General features: G+C 27.4%; 2 protein-coding genes across 5 annotated transcripts; both read left to right on the top strand.

The window, feature by feature from the left end:
• Positions 1-5,070: 5,070 nt before the first annotated feature.
• Positions 5,071-22,580, top strand: LOC112683329 (ras-related protein Rab-37-like). 4 transcript variants are annotated; one of them, XM_025554324.1, is made up of 8 exons: positions 5,071-5,280; positions 6,192-6,407; positions 6,562-6,672; positions 17,593-17,701; positions 19,203-19,313; positions 19,387-19,531; positions 19,634-19,764; positions 22,310-22,571. In XM_025554324.1, the coding sequence occupies exons 1-7, from the start codon at positions 5,272-5,274 to the stop codon at positions 19,740-19,742; spliced, it is 810 nt and encodes a 269-aa protein (XP_025410109.1). In that variant the 5' UTR covers positions 5,071-5,271; the 3' UTR covers positions 19,743-19,764; positions 22,310-22,571. The 4 variants fall into 4 exon arrangements, with proteins under 4 accessions (XP_025410109.1, XP_025410110.1, XP_025410112.1 ...); XM_025554325.1 differs by lacking the exon at positions 22,310-22,571 and adding an exon at positions 21,142-21,269; XM_025554327.1 differs by lacking the exons at positions 5,071-5,280; positions 6,192-6,407; positions 6,562-6,672 and adding exons at positions 10,651-12,528; positions 12,627-12,937; positions 16,859-16,969 and having other exon boundaries at positions 22,310-22,580.
• Positions 22,581-23,630: 1,050 nt separating this feature from the next.
• On the top strand, positions 23,631-24,188 carry LOC112683348. Its single transcript, XM_025554352.1, has one exon. It carries the CDS (start codon positions 23,661-23,663, stop codon positions 24,186-24,188), a length of 528 nt encoding a protein of 175 aa, XP_025410137.1. The 5' UTR covers positions 23,631-23,660.
• The last annotated feature ends 3,053 nt before the right edge of the window (positions 24,189-27,241 follow it).

Here is a 27,241-nt window from a genome sequence, read left to right as displayed (position 1 = left end):
TATTATTTTTTATTTTTTTTCAATTGCACGCACCAACTGCGTATGCAACGCTGCAGTTGTTGGATGTACGTGTAGTGCATTACGGTTTACAAACAGTAATGGAACCCGCTGGGGCAAGTCACATTTTAATATTTTTTTACGTTTATAAATATATGACCGATTGTAAGATAAAAATATCGAGAAAAAAAAATTGAAAACAACATGCAACATGTGACATAGTGATCTTGATCAAAAATGTTTACCTATATTCTCCCCTTTCACTCCCCACTACAACGAATACGCCGTTTAAGTACATCTACGTAATACGTAGTTATAATAATTATATGTATATAAACTACATCGGTGCAGTGTAACGTGTATAACAAGTCGGTAACGAGAGCAGATGTGTAGGCTGCGATGCTTATAATGCACACGCGCGCACACATTTATACACACACATATATATTAATAATATTACAAACCTTCTTCCCTTCAGGTTAAGATGGGTGGAGGAGGGTTTGTTGGGGCTGAAAAGGACAGATGAAACTCTCCGAGGCCGACGCGTGCGTTGTAATCACGTCTTTCTTGTACACCTATTATTATACCGTAACACAGTCGTTCGCAATCCGTTTCAAATAAGGGCACGTTCTATACGCGCGCGCGTGCATACACACGCACACGACCGTAAGACGTTTGCCATTGTGTTCTGGCACCCCTCCTTTAACCCCCGCACCACCATATAATAAGTGTCGCGTAATGTACGCGAACAAAACCGGATTTAATTTTAACGACTATTTTTCGCGCTACAGCGATTGCCACCGCCTTAATACAACTTCACAAGCAGCACGATGATTTACCATCACGTACAATCATGATTATGCATCGTAGAGCTTTTCAAATGATTTTCCGATTTCTAGTAAAAAAAAAACTGTTCAAATAAACGGACCAAGAGGGAGGACTTGAGTCTCCTTAGCGCACCAGTTTAGCTAGTGATATCATTGGTGTCCTGATTTGAAAAGACAATTTTTTTAGTACAAATAAACACATTTCATGTACCTACCCGCCCTCACCTTGGTCCCGCTCACGAATGTTTAAATTAATCATGATTGAAAAATATTAACCCTTTATCAGCCCACAATCTGACCGTTAAATGTACTCCAATTTGCGCATTTATTGAACAAATAAACTTGAAGCTAATATACTCTGCGTGCAAAGGTCTGTAGAACGATCAATCATCAGTTGAGTATTGTTCTCGCCGCGGAATGCAAACGAAAACAAATTTAGACATCCTATAGAATTCCTATTCCCGGAGAGTTTTTTCGGATTAGTATACGATTGATATTTAAAATTCGTGTTTGAAATCCATCTACAAAATCGACCCGCTCCGATATCAATTAAAATGGTTATTATGATGTTTATATTCATCTCAAACTTTAGTTTTTCCAAACGGCTCACGCGTCGTATATTTTTTTTTGTTCTTAAAATGATTTCGTTCCGGCGGCGTAGAAATCGGATAACACAAAAATAGCCGCGCAGCGCATTACAATATAATAGAGCCGCGGTTTCTTAGTCGCTGCTGATGCCGACGCAACGCCGGTGTGAACATCGTGCGGACCAAAGGCAGCCGTATCGAGGCGATGGCGGACAGAATGCAAGCTGTTCACGTGCCTGAACATCTGCTGCTCTGCCGCCCGGTGTCTAATCAACTGTTGTCGCGACGGACTGGCGGGCGGATGCCCCTCGCGCGCCCAATGAAATTTCACCGCCAACCAACGCGCCGACGACGGTCAACAGGACGTCCGTATAATAATAATAATCATTGTTGTGCAAGAACAAAACGATCCGAAGACGGCAGCGGAGTAGATTAATATAATTTAAGGGTATATTTTCGAACCGACACCGCTGGCTGTATACATAAATATTATGTACATTTTTACGTTTATTCGACGTATAATTGGTAATTTATGTACGCCCTTTTTTCAGTACCATGCGCTTAAAAACGTCTATACAACACTGATCCACCGATCCATCGCTATTCGGTGAAAACGTAACACACGTTCATGCAGCTACTTCACATAATATTTGTAACATTTATTATGTAAATTCAGTTGTGTAATTTATAAACCATCAATATTTATATATTTATATGTATGAATACAAACATATATATTTAAAGGTTAATATGCATATGAGTACTGCAGTCCCAATTTTAAAATCGATACATTTTAATGTAATACTATTGCGCAGTCACTACTTGTTTTTATTTCAATTTCAAATACTGTTATGTCATTGCTGCAATATTAGCACTCTCGTAACTATATACAAACTTATGAGGGATTCGACTGATTAGAGGGTGCGGTGTCGTTTGGAGTCTAAACTCAAACACATTTTAGATCAAGGTTAATTAAACTAATAAAAAATTATGTTACTGTTTGCTTTTTATTAAAATATTCATAACATTGTCTCGTAACTGGAGATTTGATTAGTTAAACAGATATGGAAGCATTAATTGAATTGAGATAATACCAAAAAAAATGAACGATTTATTATAGAATAAGAATGATTTTATCATGAAACTTTAAACTTGAGACTTTTCTGAGCTGAATTATTTTTAGAATTCCGAGATAGAAGCATGTGAATTTGAAAGGATATTATTTTTTTTAGTTTTTTATTTTTTTTTTTATTAAATATTAATTGTATTACATTTACTAGCATATATTAATAATAACTGAGATTGCGGGACCTATATTTCACTCGACATTTAAATGTTTTTATTTTATTGTTAATTAGGTACTTTATTATATCCACGAAATCATCAATTTATTTTATGCACATACTCGTAAATACACAATTTAAAACTTGAACGAATAGTCAGACTGAATACAGTTTTTTTTCAAAAAACCTCTCCAAAATATAAATGTTTTCGTAATTGATAAATTATAACTTTATTTTCGCAAATTATTTCACTTATAATTTTTATTTAAAGTAGCAAATTTAATCCTTTAATTAAATAAAAAGTGTGTACGTTTTATAATACATATTATTTATTCACGTTTTATGATTTTTAAGTTACATCTTCAAAATAATTATATATTTTTAATAAATAAGCATTTTCTTATTTATTTCTACACATAAAATATAGGAAGAAATTACTTAAAAACTTTTTTAGAAGTTCATTAAGTAGTTTTTAACGAATAAAGAGTTTAATAAAGTCAGTTGCCAATGTCAAATGTAGATAATTCTCAAACACTTCAAGAATTGAATTTAAAAAAGAGTCGTTGAACTTATATTAAACATATATTATGAGAGAAAAATTAAAGAAAACTAATTTCAATAGATTCATAAATGGGTAATTAATATACTACAAGACTGGCTCGATATTGACTATATTTTATATGGCAATATTCTGAAAAATATAATTAAAATATGATTGATAATAAATTATTTTGCTTTTAAAAATGATCTTTTGAACTTCGTAAAACTTCATATAGGTAATAATTTCTATTAATTAAAATTATATGTTTTAGAAAGACAATCTACATGTGTTCGTATTACATAAAAAATCAAATTAAAAAGAATACGAAGATAAAGTCAACCAAAACATTTTGATTGGAAGTATTTGTAAATTATTTGTAAATGCAGATATATTTATATTGATTGACTTATAAGACTAACCTATTGTATTATGGAATAGTCTATACATATAAAATTAATACATATAAAATAAATAGTTGTTTTTGCTTTTAAAATAACTTTTTACAATAGTTAAGCTTAAGCTTTTTAAAATAAATTCACTTTTAAATAAATAGTTTAAAATGTTATAGAAATATCTAATAAAACAGACAAATGTTAAAAAAACTTTCTTAATTAAGTACCGCATTTTATTTAATAACTATTATTTTTAGTATACTACGATTATAGATGCCGATTAATATCTCTACGACTTGTTAATTTATAGTTTTCAAATGTATGAAAATAATTTATTAATTACAAAGATAATTAAATTACGTAATATTTTCCAAACATATTTTAAAATATTTTAGTGTACCTAATAAATTAATGAAAAATTTTAATTTGGGTACATGTTTGGAAAATTGAACTTCTAATGACCAATAATTAACCAGTAGGTATTTGTAATACACCTTTAATGTATACTGAGTAATGAAGTTTATAAACATAAAAGTTAGTAACATTCCGATGAGTAGAAATTATTTTCTATTTTGCAATTTATAAAAATAAAATCAGTCAATAAACGCAATGATCAAAGGTAATTTAAAATTATTGAAGATATAATTTAATCCCTAATCTAATTATAATGGACTGATATTGTTATAAAATATCAACTCATTGTTTAATGCTTCATTCATAAAAACTCCCAAGTTATATTATTTGTTAAATAATAAAAAATAAAAATTATATGCCCTCAAAATCAATTGTTTTGTTTTGGTTTTAAATATTTATCTAAATATAGTTAGAACTCCTATAAATATAATTTGTATGGACGGTATTCTCAAAATAATTTAATATCAGAAATAAGATAAATGGTATATGAATGATAAGAATACAAAATCTCGATTCACGCTTTCTATATTTTGATCACAATTACATAATATGACGTGTAAACAAATCTATGTTCATTATTCATTACGTGTAAATCTCTAACATCCCTGATAAATTCACAAAGTAAATAATGATGGATTAGCTCCGCGTTTTAGACGTATCGAATAAAATACGACGAAAATGTAAATAAAATAATTAAATAATATTAAAATAATATTACGAGTACAATTTTAATAATAAAATATTTAATTTATACCATAACCTCGAGTTCTACAAAGAATTTAAATATGACATATGTTTTTCTTACATAACTTATTACACGTTTTTTAGTCACCGTTAATAATTTAAATACATTATAATTTCTGTATAAATATATATAAAATTTAAGTAAATTAATGTAATTATTGAAAATAGACACACATACATTACGTATCATTGAAGATGATAGTGTATCAGTGGTTACTTATAAAAGGGTCAAAAGGTAACAGAGCATGCGCAACCGCCGCGCACGGGAAACTCCCAAAATTGATTGTTTTGCCCCAGTTTTATATTTTCTCCGGAAAATTCTTCATAACACAACAAGTGTTTTTGCGGACAACATCAGTTTTAACTAGAAAAAAAAATGTTTAGTCAATTATTTTTTTATTCTCCTTTACGACGACCAAAACGTATTAATTTTTGTAATTGGATCATAGAAGTTTGATATTATTCCTTCACGAAAGCTTCTAAACGATGAAGAAGGTGAGTTTCGATAAGTATTACCAAAACTTAAAGATAGATATTCAAAGCCAGATGTTCAAGTTAAAATTTAAAATCCGTTTCTATAAAATGTATTTGAGATTGACACAATACATATCATGTATCGACGTATGTATTGTATTAAAAATGTATTGGCAACATTTTTTTCAATAATTAAAATATAATTTATTGTGTTTAAATTTTCGATTAATAAATAACAAACGCATTTTTACAAAAAGGTTGATGTTGTTATATCATAAATGATATTATTTTATTTACGTACATTAAGATGGAAAACTCAATTCAAATTTTTTTTATAACCTAATGTTACATTCTTTTTATTTCATTAAAATACTAGATTATAATTTATCACACGTTTCGTTTTACATTAAGAATTGCATTAGTTCTAAGTTATTAAGCATATCGTAATATAAGTATTCGATTTCAACAATTAAATATGGCATTTAATAAATATCTAAGATTAAGCAAAACATCCATAGGAAAGAAATATTAAGTTTGAACAAATGAAGACAGTGGTTTATTTAAAATTTGAATTTCGTAAAATATAAAAAAATGACTAAAAAATGACATGTATAGAGAACATAATTGTTTTTAACGTTCTACTAATAAAAATGTGGTGTATTTGGTTTAATCTATTGATTCTATTTTGGGGAAACGAATACACTTTGATTTTGGTATTGACATTAATTGATTAAATAATTTAATATTACCACATGTGTATAAAATTCATACTTTGAATGCTTTAATTATTTATAAAAAAATTGACTTTTTTACCTAGTAATTAATTTTTTTAATTCTAAAGAAGTTTTATTCTAATAATTTTACCTTCAAAGTTACTTAATATTTTTACAATTGTATAAATCATTATTACTAAAATTATAAATAATTTCTAGATAAAAACGCCAATACTAGCGATGGCATTAGATGATAACATAAGCGATGACGTATTTGAAAGCATCGAAGAAGCTGAAGTTAACCAAAACACCAAAAATCTATTGACCACAGATACGAATTATGATAAAAGACCTTCGTCGACTGGATACAGGGATTATAAGCTTTCTAGTGCTACAAGAAAGCCTTCGGATCCCTCTTTAAAAATTTTACATAAGGTAAAATAAAATTAAAAAAATAAAAAAAAATAAATGAAAAAATATGATAGTTGAATATATTATTAATATTTAAGTCAAATAATAGTTTGTGGGATTGAAAAATATGTCATTATATCATTAAATTTATTAACTGATGTACACGTTTTTATTTCAGACTATTTTATTAGGCGACAGTGGAGTGGGAAAAACTTCCTTATTAGTCAAGTTTGACACCGGAAAATTTCAGACAGGCAATTTTTCCGCTACCGTCGGTATAGGTTTTACAGTAAGTGCTAAGTATAGATATTAATAAAAATGTATTTTACATCATTTAATTATTTGATTTCACAATAATTAGTTGAACGAATAAAATAATTATTATTGTTGTTTGTTGCTGTACACATCACTATGACTTCATTATTAATTTCTACATATTTATAAGAATGTCCCCCTTGTTTATCAAAAATAATTTCTAAAACGACTGACTCGATTTGCATACAGTCTTTTGTATTTTATAGAAGGTAACAATTTATTTGTGCACAGTTAACCTATTTTACGACCCAATTAAACACAGACGCAATTAAACAATGGGAATCCAAAATAAATCAAAATACAACACACTGTCGAGGACAAAAATACCAGCAAAGTTTCTGCTTTTATTACTATAGATAAATATAATAATAAATTATTATATATTGAAATAATATTTTTAAAAAGCCACATTTCTTACTTTCGTTTAATTTAAACACTGTTCTTATCCTAATAAAAACAAATATGATGGACATTTATTTTTAATCTTTATATACATATATATCAACTTTATCCTAACTGGAAAGTGGTATCCCTAAATACATATTTCCTATTTTTAATAAATATTTTAGTTAATTTTAAGAATATTAATATAAATATATATAGAAATTTAAAATATTTTTTGAATAATTTCCGTGGGCTATTATGGTTGTATCCAATTTTATTTTTAAATTAAACTCATATTTTTATTACTGTTCATTTATACTGATCGAATTTATGTCATCCTTGTTTCAGACTGAGTTCCTTTTAGAATTATAATAATGCAGGCCCGTTCGCTGAAATCATTCAGGGAGGGGGGTTATTATACATGTTATTTTAGATAAGAAGTCAATAAAAAATTACACATAATATCCATAATCAAAAATAACAAGATTGAAGAATAAATAAATTGCAACAAAGTCTGAACAGCTTAAACGCTGACTTGTGGGTGTGGTTTGTAAAATTATCAATTGTAAGTTCTATGAAAATGTTTAATACATAGGTAGTGGTGCCTGGTGGCTAGTTGTAGACTAAATTGACAGTTTAACACACATTGAGAATATTTTTTCTGTACCCAATCGGATCGTTGAAAGTATGTACAATATTCAATTGGATACCGCCGTTTATGGATAATAACGTTAGTAAAATATGCATTAGTAATATATGCTTTCATTATAATACATATGGGAAGAGGATGCCCATTGTAATTGGATGTACCACTTTTTTTGATAACACTATAGTGTTATCAAAATATTATTCAATATATTGAATATTTTTTCGCTAATTTTCCCAACGAGTTTCGTGACTTGGCTTATTAATCAATTGTTAGACACGTCGGTTAATCATCACATCTTGATTAAATCTATAAATAATATTGAAGACGAATTTTACAATACAGTCAACTCGCGGTATAGCGAAGTTCGATATAACGTATAAAACTGTCGGACCCTTGAAAACCTCGCGCTATAACGAAAAATCAAATGTATTTTGGTCCCCTCGATATAACGAAGACTTTTTGGCTAAAGTTCACGCAATGTAACGAATTTTTACAATTTTGGAGATTGATACAGCACATTTTACGAGTTTGTTTCAGCCATTCTTATGCGATAAGATAATGTTCATGTATCGTTTATATGATACACGTCTGTTAAATGTAAATTGTATTAAATATAAATAAAAATTTGTTGCTATCGACAGAGGTTTGGTTGTCTATGAAGTTCTCAATGACGATGAGATTTTGAATAAAGCTGATGACGAAGAGCCCCCCGTAAGCTCGAATAAAGCAAAATTAGGTCTCCGTGCCGTCTTAAGTTTTTTACAAAGACATGATATTGACGACAGTGTATTTTGTAATATTCTAAATTTGAACAACACTATTAATCGCGTAAGCGCAAATGAATACACACAAAAAAAAATCCTATTTTTTTAAAAAATAAATATGTATGTATGTAATAAACAAAAAATGTATGAATGTATCTAATAAAATATTGAATAATAATCTCATATTGTATGTAGGTATGTAATTATAAAAATCTAATAAAATTTAAATTTTCTTTTAAATATTGTTTGAACAAATTTTGTTGATTTATGCTTTTGATATAATGAATTTCGATGTAAAGAACTTTTTGCTCGGTCCCTTGAAATTCGTTATATCGCGAGTTGACTGTATTATGATTTTAGATAGTTTAAAACGATCATCTAAAGAATTAACGAAAATCTATTAATCGTCCAATAATAAATATTCAATAAAATTATACGAAAAGATTATGTATAATTGTAGTTATAATTAATTAAATAAATAATAAAATAATTAGTAAATATTTAATACTCGTAAATTAATATGTAAAGAGTATAATAATTTTAGTCTATTAATATGTATAGAGTCGCCATTTTATTGACTTTGTATACATTTAATGATGAATTTTTAATTTGAAACCGATTGTACATTAAAAATATAATACTCAAGACTAAGCATTTATTTATTTATTTATTTGTATTTATTACTCATAATACATACAAATACAAAAGGTACATAATATCTTTTAATTTTCAAATATATTTGAAAAATAAAGAGAAAAAAATTACCATGGCTTCCTCATATATTGTTTTATATTAATTATAATAAAACCAATTGTAATATATATATAGCCTTAAAAAATAAAGAATAGAAACAAATTAAATATCTATTCATTTGTTGAAACTTATTAAATTGGTGATTTATTTTTATAAATTCGTTAAAATAACTTGTAATTAATTCTTTTGAATTTTTTTAACGAATGAATTAGGCAACTAAATTCAAATTTAGGTAAATTTAGGTAACAAATATAAAATAAACGCTTCTCTATTGTAAAGATTTTATTTTTACTACTGTATTGCATTAGTATTAGTAGCAATACAATGTTATCAATTATTATTTATTTACAAAGGTTTTGAATTCTAAGCTTACACCATTCATTTCATATGATAAAATCTATAGCTAAAACTATCGGAAAAATAGAGAATTTTTTATTGAATTTTTTAATACTTTAACATAGTCATCAAAACTAACTCCAATTATTCATTTGTTAAAAATCGGCCATAAAAAATATTGAAATTACAAATATTTGTTAAAAAATAATTCAAACTTAACGTGTTGGTAACACTTAATGCTAACATGTTAGTTATAACACATGTTACACAATTGATTTATTGAGTGAATGACAAATTTATTTTCAAATTTAGTTTATGAAATTTACTTTAAATGTTACGTGTATTTACAGATATATATATAAAGGTATAAATATTTATGGCGACTATGAATCTTAATTATTTTTGGTTTTAATTAGAAAAAGAAATACATTAAAATTATTTTTATATTTCATTTTTTACAAATATCAATTAATTACTCTTGTGATTTATAGATTTATTTTAAACCTAAAAGTGCTTCAAATAATTTTTATAATTAATCTTCAATAGGTATCCTGAAGTTTAATTTGTTCATTATTCTTAGACGGTTTTGTTTTTTAATTTCTGAGTTATTTTATACTAGCAATTTTTTAAGGGAAGTTTTATTTCCTTCTATTTATAGCTTATTATTATTTAGCTTTTATTAGCTTTATTATTATTTAGAGCTATTAAAACTTTGGGTAAAAAACAATCTATAAGCTTTGTTCAGAATCATTTTTCGAGTGCGATGAAATATCGATGCTTCACAAACACTCATACAATGAACTCCACGAAAAAAATGTTTGTATTAATAAATTTTTCATTGTTCGATTTTTTTTATGAAAATTTGAAAACAACAAAACGATATAAAATAAAAATATATTTAATAAAGAACCGTGGTGAATCAAATTTTGGTAATGCCTAATTAAGTTTTTTTTCTTGACCATTCAATAAAATATGCAAATTCATACCATTATCTACCCTAACTATTAGTATTCAACTTACATTTAATGTTTTTACCATGAATTTTTAAGTGTAATTTTCCCATTTGTAGTGAAAATAGAATTTATAAATGTTTAAATTGACAATGTATAGAGTGGAAAAACTTATAAGTTAATGATTTCGATTGTCTTTCCATTCCTTCTCTAGTTACTACACAACGGACTATTTAATACATAATATTTAATGCTTGTCTAATCACGTATCATAAAATATCGTCACCATACAACTACATTTTTATCAAAAGGTAGTCAGTGTATTTTCCGTTTTTCTGTGTAGGATATACCTACCTATTATGTTTATTATAAAACCAGGAAAATAGCGAACCATCTCTCTATTATACAATGTTGACGTTAATGAAAACAATGGAAAGGGAAATTCGATTTCATTCAGGAAATGTCTCGAATTTCTCGACCGAAATTACGACGTATTTCAATCATGCAGGTATAGATAACACAATGGTGTATTTATATATATATAGAGATAGAAATATGCAGTATACGAATTATATACCCGTATTGAATGGCCTAAAAGTTTTTTCAATGATGAGAGGTGTATTTTTAAAAGTACGGACGGGCGGATATTGTTACTCGTAACATATATTATCATGAAAATAAAATCAATTGTAAAAGCATCAACCCGTTCTTACCAGAGTTATGCCATAAAAACGTATACGAATACCGGAGATCTTTGAAGGACATATACTGCAGTATGCACGCATACAGCTAATTGTGTGTATAATACAGTGTTGTCGTACGCAGTTTAGCCGTGTTTATACGTAATACTACTTAAGTTCACGTTAAAAATTTGTGGTACGAGTACACCTACTCTTGATCGTTGTATACCTATGTATGAAGAGTGGTTGGAGCAGAAGAAACTTTTGAAACGTCTCTTAGACCGGCGCACAAGCCTTGTGCACCGCTGTTCGAGTACATTTACTAAATTAGTTGGACAGGCCCCCCCCCCCTTACACGAAAGCGTCTCAACCCGTCACGGCCGTCGGTCTGGATTTCTAAAGGGGAAGGGGAGAAGGGTTCATATTTACAAAAAACGAGATGATCCGAAAAGAAAGAAAAAAGGTTTGATTCTTCTCGGAAGTGTCCGTGAGATGTCCTTCCGCGCATGAGTGCGCCCGCTCGGCCACTTCGCGGCCACACCGCACACGTACGTATTCAAAACCGTCGCGGATTTTGCGCGATGGGTGCACGCACGGGCTCACGCCGTTGATGTGTACGCACGGCCATGGAGCAATAAACTGCAGTCGGTATCAGGCTTTATTGTAAGATGCAGTAGGACACTAATTGTGCATCAGGAACAATAAAATGTGCTGTAGATTTAACGAACATGTGCACTTGAGTACTTGACTGTACTTGGATACATCCACGTCTTTGGATTCATTATCTGCTTCATCAGAATCAATAAAATGAGCGTGAAGAGTAACATGTTACATTCGCAACATATATTATACTTGTGCAGTTGGAAAAAAATCCTTACAACAAAGCCTGGTCAGTACCGTTGGCCGTGGAGGGTTGCAGCCACAATGTGGCCGAGAATCCGCGCGGCGGCTACGTGTGCATCCGAGTACGCATCATTAGCCCCCAGATGGTAGCTATGGATACGCCGGGCTTAGCGAATAAGCTCGCGCGCGCCGCCGGCAAACGAGTCCGTCGCGCGTTTGTCGATGTGTGAGGCACGTTTGTGTGCGCCAGTGTGTTTGCGTTTGCGCGCGCACGCACGCGACGGCGGCATTTTACGGCGGACGGTGGGCACAGGGGAAAAGCTTCGGCTCGCGCCACAAGTGTTCTGATAGAGCCGTCGCAACAGTTCGCGTGCCGCCAGCAGCGCCTGTCGCCACTTATTCCCTCCGATAAGTCCTCCTCGCGACACCGGACGCAGTACGATTACATGATCGCCGTCCCTATTGCTATTGGTAATTGTTCTGGTTGTTGTTATTGTTGTTGTCGCTGTTGTTTTCGTCGTGGTTATATCGTTCATTTATTTGTACGCGCATAATATTGTATTGTACAGTGCGATGATCACGTTAGTGCAGTGAGACGACAACCTCTTACCTCTCCCTACCCTCCCCCCATACATACAAGTACACAGTGTTATAAATCATGTCCTCTGATCGGGTGTTCGAACGCCGAGTGGTGTCCAAACGCAGAACGTCTGCCAACCTGGAAGAAGCGCCGGTCAAACAGTGCTCGAACGGTTGGACCAGCGTTGTAGCGGCTGCATCCGCAGCCTCATCGTCGTCTAGGTTAAATGCGGCCTACAAGAACTTGCAGAGGACACCGTTCCAACCACATCCTGATATCAGTTGCGATTGGTTTTTCAAAGTGAGTTGCGTTTGATCGAAGCATGTCAACAATTTAATGTAGCTGGAAAAATATTTGATTTAAAAGTAAAAAGTACTTCACGTATGAAATATAGGATATAATTTTAATATAATATTATATAAATATAATTTTTTATTAATTCATATGGAAATACTTATTTTTACACTAAAAAACCACAAGAATTATTACGCGAGAAATTTGAAAAATTTCCAACATTATAAATTACAATTTAAATATTTATTCTTCATTGTCTAATTCCAAAACGAGTCACTTATCTAAAAAAACAATTCAGAAATGACAGTTAAATAAAACATAACGTTTTGAAATCAATGCAAGTCGGCGGACCCAGAACAATAATAGGTAAAACTAATTTAAATTTATACTATTATAGGAAAATCAAAATACTATAAAATACAATGGCAATAGACACTAAAAAAACAAAATAATCTATAAAATCTAAAACATTTATTTTAGTAAGCAAATAAATTCAACGAAACTCATTGATCATATATCCAGTGAATATAATTATACGCACTATATATTTATATTTAAGTATAAAAAAGCCAAGAAATCTGAAAAATTTTAATCCTATTCATCCCATTACTGTATAAAAAAATAATAACATAGAATATTCGTTTATAATAGAGGTGATAGTAATGCATTCAATTTTATATATTCATAGTATAATACAAATACAATTTTAGTACAATACTGTAGTTCTAAATATTAGAAATCACCTATTTATACATGGACTTTGACTCGAATGTTTAGAATTTCGTATTGCGTTTGCTGTATTCTATCATGTGCATGTGGCACTAATTGGATGAATGTATACAATCTAGAATTTTAAAAATTATTCATCTTGATGTCCATCGAACACCTCATGCATTTTCTATTAGTTTTTCAGGTTTACATTCTAGGTGTTCATGCCAAAGATATTTTGGTAAATCCAATTAAAATATAAAATATACATTTATATTAATATTAGGAATTACTATCATCGATATGCTATGAGTTATGAAAATATGTTTATTTTCGTGTTCAAAAATTACTATCGAATTACATAAACATAAGTCATAAATACACAGTAGTTATGCATACACACATTACATGTTTTTTAAGTTATTTTTCTGTTAATTTTTAACATTATTTATAAAAAAAAATAAGTACTGAATTAAGTATTATGGTAATAATTATTATTTCATTATTTATATTCGATTTAAACAAAAAATATTTAAAGGTACATTGAGAACCATATCATCAATGTTAATTACTTTGTAATATAATTGTTATATTTTTAATACTTAAAAAATTAATTTTAATTTCGAAAGCACTTTTTGAAAAATATTTAAATCCGAAATAAAAAATTCTCACATTAATATCAAGTCACGATCTTAAAAATTACAATTATACTTCTTTTTTACAAATATGTATATTTTATTAATTTTATTTTTTAGATTTAATAACAATCAAAATATATTAACAGAACATTATTTTTATACTCAGATAATGGATGCACTGTATGTTAGTCAATAAAATAATACAACAAACATAAAACAATAAATCAAAAATTGAATTTAGCAACCTATTATTTTGTAACACCTGTGGTAACAATTAATATTGTGTACCTACCAGACGATAATTTCCTTAAATTCCATATTAATTATACTATTCCAAAAAGTGCAGGTGTTGCATTAATAATTCACGTTTATATTATTTATAATACATAACAAAGTAGATTAACTTTCTATATACATACTCTAAGTAATTGATGTATTTTTTTACAGTTAATTTTGAATTGAAAAGATATGGCTCTTGTTAATAATGAGGAATAATACAATTTATGATATTAATAATAACGAATGAATTAGAAAAATAATATATATTTTATTTAATAAATATGTAAAAAAAACTTTCTTTACATCAATTTTATACCATATACATTTTTTTCAATTTAAACTCAATAACTTGTAAATTGTTTTTATAATTTATATTAACTATATAACGTATAATTATGTACATAAAATCTCTAGTCTTTTAATTGCTATTACTCACTTCTAATGAATTTTCTCAAAATGTATGCATTAACAGAATCCATTAAAAAGTCTCTTTCGATTACTACTTTAAAAAATAATCAATAAGTTACTTAAATAAAATTTTATTTATTAAAATAAGGTCAAACATTTTTTAAAACTCATGAATAAAAATATATAAATATAAGTATAAATAAACATATTAATTATTTGATGAATTTTTAAATAACTCCCAAAGAGTAATCAAAATAAATGTAAATAATCGTATAAATAAAAACGTTAAAATTTATTTTTATTATAAATCACCCAATGTTTTAAAATAATGTATTATTTTCTTTAGATTATGATCAAGTAACTGTATTAATTTTATACTTGTTAATTTATTTATCATTAAAAAATATTACCTATCATATAACATAATTATTTTTATTTCTCTAAACAATTTATAAATACACTCAATTATTCATTATTTGTTCTTTAAATTCAATATACAAATATATTCTAATGATGAATTGTTTTTGATACACAAATAATATGTTATCAACATTGAAATATCAATTTTTATATTTAAATAACAACGAAAAGTTATTCAAGATATTTAACATTACAAATATTCTCTTCAATTGAATTGTTTAATACAGAAAATCAATAGTTACGATTGTAATAGCTTTATCACTAACGGAAAACACATTCTGGGTAGACATTCAATATAAAGGAACTTTGTTTTAGAATTGTTAATCAGTTAAATGCTAAATAACTTTGAAATTTAACCAGTGATGTTATACCAGGTCTCTCTAATGATAACGTATACAATTATCTTAGAATATTGGAAAACAATAGAAACCATTTACAATTGGAGAAAATAGTATTTTCAAGTACTATGTAATGAATTCTGTGTCTTGAAAATTCTTCGAAAAATAATTTAAATTACACGAACAATTAATTCACAATTTAATTTTGAAAATGTATGGTTCAATTCCACGTTGTACCAATTTATTTTTTAATTTACTATATCTATATTGTTTCATCTTTATTATTATATTTTGCTGTGGCTTGTTTTTAAATTAAACCGTATAAATATTAAATAATATCCGATACAAAATTGTTTGTGCGAAAACTTTTAAGTTAATTAATAATGTGTAAATTGGGTACAAAATAATTTAAAAGCAAAGGGTATCAATATTTATGATAATAGAGTTTAGAGATTCGGTCAATACATTAATACATAATAAGAATTGAATTTTTAGTTTTAAATGATCTATTTCAATTATTATAACTCATTATTTCATAATTACACTTTGCCCACTTTTAGTTGTTTTCTACGCATAAATATTTTAATATATTTTTCGATGGTGTTTTGTAAATTTTTATACTGATCGAAAATAAATCCCAAATATGTGTATGCATTTGAGTTGCATATAGTATTTTTAACTGAACCAAAAAAATTATCAACAGACCTAAACAATAAAACGGTAATTCTTCATTTTTTCTATATTTTAAATATCAAATACTATAACTCTTAAATTTTATTAATTATTTCACTATTTTATGAAGTCCTTATTATTGCTATCATTTTTAGTTTTTTTTTACTTACATTTGTGGTATAATAGTATGTTAAACTATGGTTTAATATTATTTCTTTTATTGTTCTGTATCTCATTGTTGATTTTTTGTATAACCCAAGAATCTAAATTTTTCTTAAAATAAGAAAAATAAATTATTTTACAAAATACGAATAATAAATTAAATAAAGCGATTTGAAATCTAATAAATATCATTTAAATGATTTCTAAAGGCTTATGTTATATTATATATTAAATATATATTTATGATTTATGTTTTTTGTTAGGTTGATTTGTTATTAAGTACAGTATTGTTTACTTTTCAGGTGATGGTTCTCGGTGATTCCGGAGTGGGGAAAACTTGTCTGTTAGTCCGTTTCAGGGACGATATGTTCTTGGGTGGCAATTATATTTCTACCGTTGGTGTAGATTTCAGGGTGAGAAGGACAATCGTTTTTGGATTTAATAAATCGTCGTCTCGCAAGAAAATGGATAAAAATATGGCATAATAATATGGTTTTACCGACAAGCATTATTATGAGTATATGATAATTTAAATTATTATAATTACAATTTGTAAATATGACCTGAAATATGTTTAATTTACCCGTATTATAAAAACGTTAAATTATGTACACGTTATGTACACATGTGATAAGAGAATGTAGACAGCACTGTTTCGTTATTTAGACAGTTGCTATGAACATGTGGTAACTCATTGGTCTTCTATATAAAATGAAGTATTTAATAATGATATTATTGCTTTCCTACTATGGAAAACAAAAAGAATCACCTGTATCTTGATAATTTATCACGATCATAAGATTATTAAACAAAACAAAATCGTAACAGTTGAATAACGTAGCTATATTTACCATTAATATAATATTAATCATTAATATTTAATGATATTCCTTTTATTCACTATCTTATATTTGAATATTTTTTGAACTTGTGGGTTATTTTTATGACTTTTACTCAAAAAAAAATAATAATAATAATAATAATTGTAATAAATAAATAAAATAATAAAAATAAAAAAATAAACTGTTTGTTTCAGAATAAAATTATATCTGTCGATGATTCCAAAGTCAAACTACAAATTTGGGATACTGCAGGTCAGGAACGGTTTAGGAGCGTAACACACGCATATTATAGAGATGCTCATGGTAATATTAAAGTAAAATAATTCATACATTTATATATGTTTAAAAAATAAATCTTTACCAAGCACATTATTTTACATTTCATGTTCTATAAATTATATGCATATTTTTTTGAAAAATAATATATTCATTTGATAAAATTAAAATAAAATTTGTAATTAAATGAATTTGTAATTTAACCTCACTAATAAAAATAGTTTTATAATTTGCCATATAGTCCACTCAAAATAATAATATTTACTTCGCATTAAAATTAAATTTGAAGTATAAAATGTCGAAGAACTATTTTAAGCTACTTTTTACAAAAAATTAAAATAAATATTTTAAATTTCAATTAATGTTATGTTTTATCTGTAAGTTTTTTCTAATACTTAATTAGGTTGGTGAAGTTTTTCACAAAAATATTTACATTAAACTTAAACTACGGATTGGTTTAATTTTTCTAACACCCGTAACAACCCAACTACCCAATATTATGCAACATACATACTTGTACTCAGTGCCAGATTACCCATTAGGCAGAGTAGGCGCCCGCCTTAGAGCTTCACTCATTTAAGGGGCCTCGTGAAAACGGAAAATTATATTTTTTTTTATTTAATAATATCTGTATTTTATTTACGAATTTACAGGACAAAAGTCATTATGAAATATAATATATATAAAATTGAAGGTGTTATACGCAGTAATAAAATAAAATTATTTTGAAAAAAATAGAAATAATATAAAAAATCATTCATTTTTCTTGCAAATAAAAAAATTTAATAAAAATGATTTTATTTATTAATAATAGTTGGTTATTATTAATGCTATTTATTTTAATTATTGCATAGTAATGTTAAATATGTATGTAAAAAATAATTTTTCAGGCTCAAAATTTTAATTGCCTAGGGGCCCACAAATGTTTAATCGGGCACTGTTTGTACTTCGTACTTACAATTAATACTTGAATTTCAATTTTGTCCTCTTAAGTATTTCTACATACAATAAATCAACAGTTTTATATAAATTAAACTGTAATTTATTTTAAGTCGAGGAGCAAACTAGGCATTCCAGTGAGATGTAACTATTGAGATATAAAAGTGCGCAATATTTATAAAGTAGTGAGTTAGTGATAATCATAACTAAATTCTGAAGAGCCCATGTTCTTTATTATTTTATTTTGAATTTTTTTTAAAATTTATGAACAAATAGCAAATATATAAAAATAATTATAGCTTAACATTTTTAAAACATTTGTTGCAGGAAATTAAGTCTAAATCGAGTTGTTTAACCCCTCTGTCTCTCTAAAAATGAAGGGCCTCAATGGATATAATAATATGTTATAAAATTATTGGATTTGGTTGAGCCCTCAATTTTCCCCTATATCACCACCTAATATGTGTCTGTAGGAAAATCGTTGAAATTTGATTCCCACTCCCAACTTTTGAAGTTATGCCACGGGTGTACTCATCATGTTTAAAAATACAGTAAATAATTTAATATATAATTTATTTTTCTATTGCAGCACTTTTACTTTTATATGACGTAACTAACAAAATAAGTTTTGACAACATAAGAGCATGGCTAAGTGAAATTCGAGATTATGCTAATGAGCAAGTTGTTATAATGTTAATAGGTAAATTATTATTTCAAAATTGTATTTATTAACTTTAATATTTTATTTAATCGCGTGTTTTCGTAATTTTAAGGAAATAAAGCAGACTGCAATCCCAGTGATAGAATGGTCAAAAGAGAAGACGGCGAACGCCTAGCAAAAGAATATTCGGTTACTTTTATGGAAACTTCAGCAAAATCTGGTCTTAATGTCGAAATTGCTTTTATGGCTGTAGCAAGGTACGACTATCTAAAATAGGATTAAGCAACTATTAATTATTAATATTCATGGTAAATAAAGTATATTCATAAATAAAATAAAAATTACATTAAACATTTTAGAGAGCTATTGTTCAAAAAAACCGGCATAGAAAAAAAAGGATCCTTTAATGTACAAGATTATGTGAAGGAACAAACCAAATCAAATTGCCCTGCATGTTCTACAACATAATTTGTTTTATGATAAAAGAAAGGTTAGATTTATTCAATATCTTTACTTAAACAATAGTTTTAAGAGTTGAATATATAAACCATACATATAAAAATTATTATTAAATTAATTAGTATTCGACTGTGAAAATTAGGTTGTATAATTTTAAATTTTAACATTCTTAATTTTAAAGTGTGGTATAGTTTAATAATATAGTAAGTCCTCGTTTAACGTCGCCTCATTTAGCGTTGTTTCGCTATTGCGTCGTAAAAGTTTAAGTCTTTATGTTTCGTTTAACACTTTTACAGTCTTTTTTGCTGTCTGTACAAATACGAATTATTTAAATGTTGCATAGTATTTTTTTAATCAATAAATTAATAATAAAGAATAAAATAATTAAATCGTGCAATTATAATAACTATAATAATACATGCATACATTGTTATTTATTGGCAGAAATCCATTATAATAAAGTGTTTGTAAAAAGTGTTTCACTTAACGTTTTTTCGGTTAACGTTGTGTTTTTCAGGAACCTAACCTTGACGTTAAACGAGGACTTACTGTATAGGTAAAATAATTAACAATACAATAAAAAAAAAATGTATTTGCTATGTATTTTGGTCGGGTGAAACTCCACGGTTAGAGTAATATAGGGATGGGTGAATGGTATTGTTGTATTTATCTATTGAACTTAAAACCAATGTACCTAACATTATTCTTGAAAAAACAATTGTTAGTGAAAAGGTTGGATGGATCAATCTATAGTACCTACTAAAGAAGGTTGATATTATAAAATAACCAAATTTCTTAATAAAGTAGATTGAACTTTTAATATTCTTACTTTCGTAACAAAAGGTAACTAAAATTAGAGAAAAACAAAAATTTCAAGTACCTCAGCACAAACTTCATTAAAATATTTCAAAACTATAATATGTCTTTAAATAAATAAATAAGTTTGTTTTATGGAAATAAATGAATAAATACATATTTAAGATTTAATTATCCAATTTCATCAGAATTTTATTTTGTAATATTTATTTTTACGATATTCCAGTAACTTATCTACAAATTTTATTTTGTTTTGTTTTATTTCCTTTTATCTGCAAAAAAAAAAACGTAAAATCATGTATCTATTTTTAAGTCTTCAGTATAAAATTTGAATATAAAGAATTATTGACTACAAAATGTAGCAGATTTTCGTGATTTTTATCGTTCTATCAAGATTTAATATTAAAACAATTGTTAATTTTTTTCTTATTTTTTATATATTTGGGATATTGTAAATTAAATTTTCAAGAATTTTTATTCGGCTAAAATTATTTTATCTACATATATATTTATAATTATAATTATTTTAAACAAAAATGCATTTTGGTATTTAAACTTAATTTAATTTAAGCACTTTGATCTATTATTACAGGGCCGTCCCGAAGGGGGATCTTGGGGTATGTCTCAGTCCCTCAACAAAAACACCAATCGGTAGTCGGACTTGTTTCATTATTGCCTAGAAGGACCTAATTTTACTTACGGAAAACAAATATTACATATTTCATAATATAGTGTATATACGAATAAAATTTATAAAACTACTTATTATCAGTGTTCGAATTGGGGGGGGGGTGCAAGGGAACGGAGCTCTTCTACTATTTTTTTTTTTGCGTAACCCAACTATATTTTTTCATCGGAACGGGGGGACGCCACGTTCATCCTAATTGATGTCCAAAATAGTTTTTATGTGAATTTCAATTTACGTCGATTTGAAAACGAATTTTACGGTTTATAATATCAAAACTATTTTCATAATTAAAGATTATATGGTGGTTATGATAAGGGACAACGTCATCATTTCTGAAGAAATTTAAATAGTAATCGATGAGATTGGTGTATTATACTTTATACATTGTACAGTTTGTTATTAATATTGGCGATCGACGATATCGTCATTTCGGAAAAAAATAAACGCCCGCACCACAACTAATCTTCTAAGGCCGTGGCCCACACTAAAGAGTAAAAATAAATAAAAACAAAAACCAAATATATGATTATATTATTCGATTCATGAGACTGCCTGATCGCCTACAATTATGTTAATTATTATCTTATTTTTATTTTCTATTGTAACATGTAGGATGTTGATATTACTATCAAAATATATTATATTTGGAATTTAAATATTAGTTTAGTTGAAAAGTGGCATTCAAAATATATGTAAGATTGGCGGAGGGGGGAGTCAGGGACAAAACACCCCACGGGTCTGTGTTAAATAATTGCACACATGGAATGCAATTTTCAAATCGTTGGACTGAGCTCCTCTACTTAATTTTTCCCAATTCAAGCATTGCTTATACAATATAAAATATTATTATTATTGTATATATATATATAATTAAACTATCAATTTTAAGAACGTGCGACACTGACACATATATACATGTTAAAAAGTAAAACTACATACAGTTAATTATATTAAATACGAGTACATTGTGTAAAAAATTATAGTCGGCATTTTTCATATTGTTCACCTTCCCCCCCCCCCATCTTGATTTTCATCTTCGGGACGGCCCTGATTATTTACATAACATTTTTAGATTTTCGAAACCAATTAGATGTGACAAACTGAAGAATGAGTATCTACATTTTATGCACTACAAAAACAATATGCTGTTTATCACTTAATCAGCAGAAATGAATGAATGCCATTAAAAGTAGAAGACAAATATTTAATCTTAATATATTTAGCCACGATTATAGTTTTTTGTTAAAACGTACTGTTTTTTCTAATATATACTTGTAGTATGTAGTTAGTGTATTATGTTGTAAAATAATTGTTGTAATAATAAATACGCATTATTTACCAACTATAGACTAAATTATAATACATACTAGTTAATACAATAATAATTAATAATGTGTTATTAATTTAAATAACAATATTATACCTACGTTATAATATTTATTTGTATGCATAATGTGAGTGTATAATATCGCTATGTTACAAATTATAATTAAAAAATTGTTATTGTTCTAATTTATGGTTATATAATATACATGTATATTTTTTTTTTCTATCAAAAACAATATATTTAATGTAATAAATCCATATTGATTTTTATAACATTAACCATACCATTTTTGTACTAAACTATATTGAGTAAATGTTTTAATATAATTAAAATAAACTGCCATCATACAATTTCTTGTTTTTTTTTTCATTCATATGATTAACAATTAAATTATATTAACAATATATTGAATTCTAAATACTTTTATGAAATAGGCAATAATAGTAGGCAACCATACTTACACACATTCATAGTTAGATCTATAGTCAGGGAATTGAGAGACAAGCTATTTCAAGAGGAGGCAACTTATTAGGACTGAAACTCGAATATAAATGTATACCTAGTAACAAAAACACAAAATATGATCAATGGTTATTGATCATATGTAGAGTACGGATTTTGAAGGCATTTGCCTTTTTTTTCTATTGCTCTAAAACGAAGCTATGTCAGCTACAAATTCGATTTATACTGCTATGCATGACATTTTATTTTGCTTTTTTTTTTGCTTTTTTTGCGTTTTTTGAATATTTATGCTTTTTTGGGCATTTTTAGTACATTTTTCAAAATGTGTTCTAAATAAACGTATTTGAAACGTATTTTTTAATTTTTATTTTATTATAAAATAATGTGTTTTCCAATATCGTATATTGTATATGGCTCAATCGATTTTATCTCGTTATGTTTGATTTATGGGTATGTTTATCGATGTAATTTAGATACGTATATAGCTTATTGAATATAGTAGATTATTTTATCTTGAAACGACAATAAACACAAAAATATATTTTTGCTCTGGAAATTATCTACTTAGAATTACAGTTTAGTTTTCGTTGCAACACCATATAGTTCGTTATTCTTACCGATAGTCACTTACAAAATGCCAAAAATTATTAATTGTAGTGCTCGTCTTCGCAATTTTGTAAAAGAATTTGGTGAAGACATTTTTTCTTGTGACAATGCTGTACTTTTTTGCAAAGTATGTGGTGTTAAAGTATCTGCCGAAAAAAAATATAATATTCAACAACATATCGCTAGAGGTAAACTTATCCAGCAGCTAAATATTAGAAATCAACAAGAAAAACCAAAATCTCAGCTTCTAGTCACAGGTATGTCAATGAAGTCATCATTCAACGAAGAACTGTGTAATGTTTTTTTGTCCGCAAATATCCCTCTCACTAAATTAAATATACCAACATTTCGCGATTTTCTGCATAAACATACAAAACAAATTATTCCTGACGAGTCTACGCTTCGAAAAAACTATATAGATCAATGCTATACAAATACTATTATTAAAATTAGAGATTTCGTCAGGAACAAAAATGTATGGGTGTCAATAGATGAGACTACTGACGTTGAGGGGCGATATGTAGCCAATGTTATAATTGTTAACCATTGGAAGTAGACAATCCTGGAAAAATATTCCTACTTAACTCAGAGGTGTTAGAAAAAGCCAACCACTCTACTATATCTAAATTATTTGACAAATCTCTTTTTATATTATGGCCTGAAGGCATACTTCATGACAACGTTTTACTTTTTGTGTCGGATGCAGCACCATATATGGTAAAATCAGGAAAATCTTTACAAGTTCTTTACTCAAAAATGGTGCATATAAATTGTTTGGCACATGGCCTACACAGAGTGGCAGAACAGATCAGAATAAATTTTCCAGAAATTAATAGTTTAATATCAAATATTAAAAAAGTTTTTTTAAAAGCTCCATACCGTATAAATTTGTTTAAGAATTTGGCTCCGGGTATTCCTCTACCTCCAGAACCAATTATTACTCGTTGGGGCACTTGGTTAAATGCCGTAAACTATTATTGTGAACATTTTCTACATATCAAAAATGTTATACTTCAATTGGACTCAGATGATGGTCACTGGATATTAAAAACGCTAAAAAATTAGTCGAAAACCCAGAAATTGAAGAAAATTTAATCTACATAAAAAGTAATTTTGGATTTTTGGCTACTGAAATTACACGTTTAGAAACATCTGGGATGCTATTATCAGAATCCGTGTGTTGTATAGAAAAGGTTAAACAACAAATTAAACAAGCTTTGGGAAAAACGGGAGAAACGGTTACAAAAAAACTTGATGATGTACTAAACAAAAATTCGGGATTTAAAATTTTTATCATAATATCAAATATTCTAAAAGGCGAAAAAGTATCAAGAGAGGAACTTCCTGAAGACTTAACATGTGATGATTTAATCCATTACAAATTTGCTCCTATTACATCTGTTGACGTCGAACGTAGCTTTTCAAAATACAAGCATATATTGTCCGATCGTCGTAGAAAATTTTTATTTGAAAACTTGAAAAAGTTTTGATTGTCCAATGCAACTCCGATGATATAGGTAAAAAAAAATCATTTAATAACTATTATTTAATTTATTTTTTATAAATTATCTTAAATAGAATAAATTCAATTTACAGATTAATAATTGTGGAAGAATGAAAACTCGGAGAAGCAGGGTTGTTAATAAGTTTATTATAATACCTTTTTTTTAAATAATTTTAATACTTTTTTTGTGATAAATTTTTTTAAAAAACTTATTTTTAATGCTTTTTTTAAAGCTTTTTTGGAAGATTTAGACAGCTTTATTGCTTTTTTTAGTGCTTTATTTTAGTTTTTTATTGCTTTAAAATCCGTACTCTAATCATATGATATATTTTTTTAAGTTTATTGATAATTATCGTTAAAAAAATTAATATTTTTTTTATTTTTTTGGAGGATTTGGTCTCACATGGGTTCCGGCATAGAGATATTTTTCTGTACTATACATTTAACCAATGACGTAATGTGGAGGGTAGTAACTGGAACATTTTCCCAGTTTAGTATTAACTTCAACCTATAGTCAGCACACTTAAAAAATTTAAGAAGTTTTTAAGAGGTCAATTTTTTCAACAAATATTAACTATGGGTTAACTGACCTCCTGACTCACCTCCTAGATCCACCCTTGCACACATTAAACATTTCATTATTATATCTTCAACAATTACATAGCATTTTATTAGTATAAATAATAGCTTAAATCTTAAATGTTTGGGGCAGAATTATCTATATTCCTTGACAAGTATAAATTTTAAATTCTTTAAGTCATTATTATGTTTTTTTAGAAATTATTATATTTTCCTAGCTATTACGTCGAACAGAGGCGAAATTACTTATGATTGATGGCAAAATTTTCCGCGAACCACATCGTTAAAAGGACCTCACAGTAAAATTCTCTACTGTATAAAAACATTTCAGTTCAAGTAAATAAAATCATAGAATATTGAAATAATACAAAGTATACTGATTAATGATTACTAAACGTCTATTGATGTATTAATATTACTTTAATAAATGTGAACATTATAGGAGTATAATATTATGTCATTAATGTTATTTGCCTTACTTGTTACTTACATTACCGGTTACTGCAACAAATACCGAAAGAACATTTTTAAAACTTAAGCTTATTAAAAATTATCTTTGAACCGTATCCTAAACGCGACTTAATGATCTTGCGATAATTTCGATAGAAAGTAAGCATGCTAAAAATTTGAATTTATCGTTGTTGGTAAAAACGTTTGCTCAAAATCGTAGCAGAAAAAAATTATTATTATTATTAATTTACTATGAATATAATTTTTTTTTTATTGAATACAAATAAATAACCCAATTTTTAGAAATTTGAATAACAGAAATCATAGGACCTCCAAAAAATATTTAACCACAGGCCCAACTGTCGTAGTTGATATCAAAGCTATATGGATTCAATCATTTTCAATACAATAATAGATTATTATATAATATATACATATATATATATATATAATATTGGTTATAAACGTATGATAAGTACCTAACATTTTGACATAGCAACACCTAATACGTTGTGACAATTAATGGAAAACAAGTTACTCGTATTCATTTTCACGGGTCGTACTTGAAATTGTTAATAAATATAAATAAGTAGATCTTATGAGTCCATTATATTTTCCTTTTATTACACATATACTATTAATTAAAATATGATTAATAATCACTATAGTACTAATTACAGTGACTATTTCTAATTTATGTTTAACCATAGTGTTGTAGATATTCGCTGATAATCACTAGACAGAATGCAGATTATCTCATTTCTAGTTATATGTTTATGTATTTGTACTTAAATTAAACGTACTTCTTAATTACGAACTACCATGTATTTTAAAATATATATTTCCAACACATCTTACCAATTTACACATGATAATAATAGCTATAAATTATGGCCTATAATGAGTCATTATTAATGACACTCAGGGTTCATGATTCAAATACATTTTTTTTTAGCCAAAATATAATAATGTTTTCATTGCTTTAACTACTATTTATTTTAAAGTTTAAAATATTAATATAAAAAAAAATAAAAATTGAATGGACATATTTGAAAAATATACATTGTTATGAACTC

This window comes from Sipha flava, unplaced genomic scaffold (assembly GCF_003268045.1).
Source record: "Sipha flava isolate LNK unplaced genomic scaffold, YSA_version1 224_pilon_pilon, whole genome shotgun sequence".
Lineage (NCBI taxonomy): Eukaryota > Metazoa > Arthropoda > Insecta > Hemiptera > Aphididae > Sipha > Sipha flava.
The sequence above is the reverse complement of the archived record's forward strand: the minus strand, read 5'-3'. Positions and strand labels throughout refer to the sequence as shown.

Excerpts from the sequence above, each read along its gene's own strand:
- LOC112683329 (XM_025554324.1), top strand. Across the intron at positions 6,673-17,592 it reads CCGTCGGTATAGGTTTTACA|AATAAAATTATATCTGTCGA; the intron begins GTAAGTGCTAAG and ends TGTTTGTTTCAG. Across the intron at positions 17,702-19,202 it reads ATATTATAGAGATGCTCATG|CACTTTTACTTTTATATGAC; the intron begins GTAATATTAAAG and ends TTTCTATTGCAG.
- LOC112683348 (XM_025554352.1), top strand. The coding sequence starts at position 23,661 with ATGCCAAAAATTATTAATTGTAGTGCTCGTCTTCGCAATTTTGTAAAA.